This window comes from Piliocolobus tephrosceles, chromosome 19 (assembly GCF_002776525.5).
Source record: "Piliocolobus tephrosceles isolate RC106 chromosome 19, ASM277652v3, whole genome shotgun sequence".
Taxonomy (NCBI): domain Eukaryota; kingdom Metazoa; phylum Chordata; class Mammalia; order Primates; family Cercopithecidae; genus Piliocolobus; species Piliocolobus tephrosceles.
The window spans coordinates 48,166,974-48,169,075 of NC_045452.1; the positions used below are offsets into that span (position 1 = coordinate 48,166,974).

The 2,102-nt window shown below is 47.6% G+C and overlaps 1 protein-coding gene across 1 annotated transcript; it reads left to right on the forward strand.

Annotated features, from left to right (window-relative positions):
• Positions 1–280: 280 nt before the first annotated feature.
• Positions 281–742, forward strand: LOC111524595 (keratin-associated protein 11-1). Its single transcript, XM_023189806.1, has one exon. It carries the CDS (start codon positions 281–283, stop codon positions 740–742), a length of 462 nt encoding a protein of 153 aa, XP_023045574.1.
• The last annotated feature ends 1,360 nt before the right edge of the window (positions 743–2,102 follow it).

Consider the following 2,102-nt stretch of genomic DNA (forward strand, 5'->3'; position numbering starts at 1 on the left):
CGAGCCCTCTTAATCAGACTAAGTACAGTACAGAAGACTTGTGATTTAGTTACCAAACTACTAAACTTTCTTTATGAGGGTGAAGGCTTCTTAAGAGACAATTAATGTGTAGATTCACAAGATGTTCTAAGGCAAGCTGGTCTGAGCCAAAGAAGCCAGGGACACCGGGGAGAGAGCCCCACCCACCAGCAAGGATATATAAAAGCTCAGGACTCTGAAGTGACATTCACAACTCAGGAGGTAACTTCAGCAAGCTACCTGCAGCCCTCTGTCTGACATCATGTCCTTCAACTGCTCCACAAGAAATTGCTCTTCCAGGCCCATTGGAGGACGCTGCACTGGTCCAGTGACCCAAGTTACCACGACTTCCACCACTGATGCTGACTGCCTGGGCGGCATCTATTTGCCCAGTTCCTTCCAAACTGGCTCTTGGCTCCTGGACCACTGTCAGGAGACCTGCTGCGGGCCCACTGCTTGCCAGCCAACCTGTTACCAGCGAACTTCATGTGTCTCCAACCCTTGCCAGGTGACCTGTTCTCGACAAACTACCTGTGTTTCCAACCCCTGCTCAACTACCTGCAGCCGACCGCTCACCTTTGTCTCTAGTGGATGTCAACCCCTGGGAGGTATCTCCAGTGTCTGCCAACCAGTGGGAGGAGTCTCTACTGTCTGCCAGCCAGCCTGCGGGGTCTCCAGGACGTACCAGCAGTCCTGTGTGTCCAGCTGCCGAAGAACCTGCTAAGTGTGTAGGAGCCAGTGAGCGAATCAAGACTCCACGACCTGCCAGCTGTTTCCAGGATCTTCCAGCATGCTGCTTGTCCCTGAATAGCCCTTCGTAGCTGACCCTTCTTCTGACTGCCTGATTGCTGGCTACTAGCCATGCACACGCTGTCTTTGGGACTCTAAAACTTTTCTGGCCATCCCTAAGCTTGCTTTAAGGGTTGCTCACTGGTGCTGTGTATGCCTCTGGATGTATCCAGAAGCTTTACCACCCACGCCCCAGTCTCTGATGCTTTTGACATGTTTTCACCTTGCTGCTGTATCTCCTGGCCTCTGCTTTTGTGTCTCTCAAAAACGGAGCTTGTCTTACCATGTATTGCTCAATAAACCTGCATTAGTTGGCATTGCAAATATATGTCTCAGCAGAGTTCTTTTTTAAAAATTTCAACTTTTAATTTAGATTCTGGGGGGTACACATGCAGGTTTGCTACCGCGGTAGACTGTGTGATGCTGAGGTTTGGGGTACGACTGAACTCGTCTCTCAAGTATTGAACACAGTACCCAATAGGTAGTTTTCCAACCCTCTTCCCTCTTCCTCTCTCCCCGCTCTTGCAGTTGCCAGCATCTATCGTTTTTATCTTTATGTACATGTGTACCTGGTGTTTAGTTCCTACTTATTGGTGAGAATAGGTGGTATTTGGTTTTCTCAGCAGAGCTTCTTGTTTGCAAGAGTCTTTGCTGATCAGGGTCTGATTTTTATTTTTTTTTCCTGAGCCTAGAATATGGGCTTAATCATTATGCCCTGTGACCAAACAAAGGACTATCTTATATTTTACTTGTTCAGAGAGAGTCTTCAGCTGTATGGTGAAGTAAGGGTTATGATATTTTTCTTTTTTTCTTTTCTTCTATTCTCTTTTCTTTTTTTGAGACGGAGTCTTGCTCTGTCGCCCAGGCTGGAGTGCAGTGGCACGATCTTGGCTCACTGTAAACTCTGCCTCCTGGGTCCAAGCAATTCTCCTGCCTCAGCCTCCAGAGTAGCTGGGATTACAGATGTTCACCACTATGCCTGGCTAATTTTTGTAGTTTTAATAGAGACAGGGTTTCACCACATTGGCCAGGCTGGTTTTGAACTCCTGACCTCAGGTGATCTGCCACCTCGGCCTCCCAAAGTGCTGGGATGATTGGCCAGGCCTATGAGATTTCTAGAAGTAACTTGTCTTCTATGCCTCCTTCAATTTCTGGGGGCACACGGAATAACTTTCATATAGGAAAAAGAAAAGTTACTCAGAAAACCAGGTATTTCAGAAAGGTGTGCCGGGAAGGGAGCAGTGGGATCACTGAGAGGTGCGGAGTCTTATTTAGTTAAAGGATCACAATAGAAA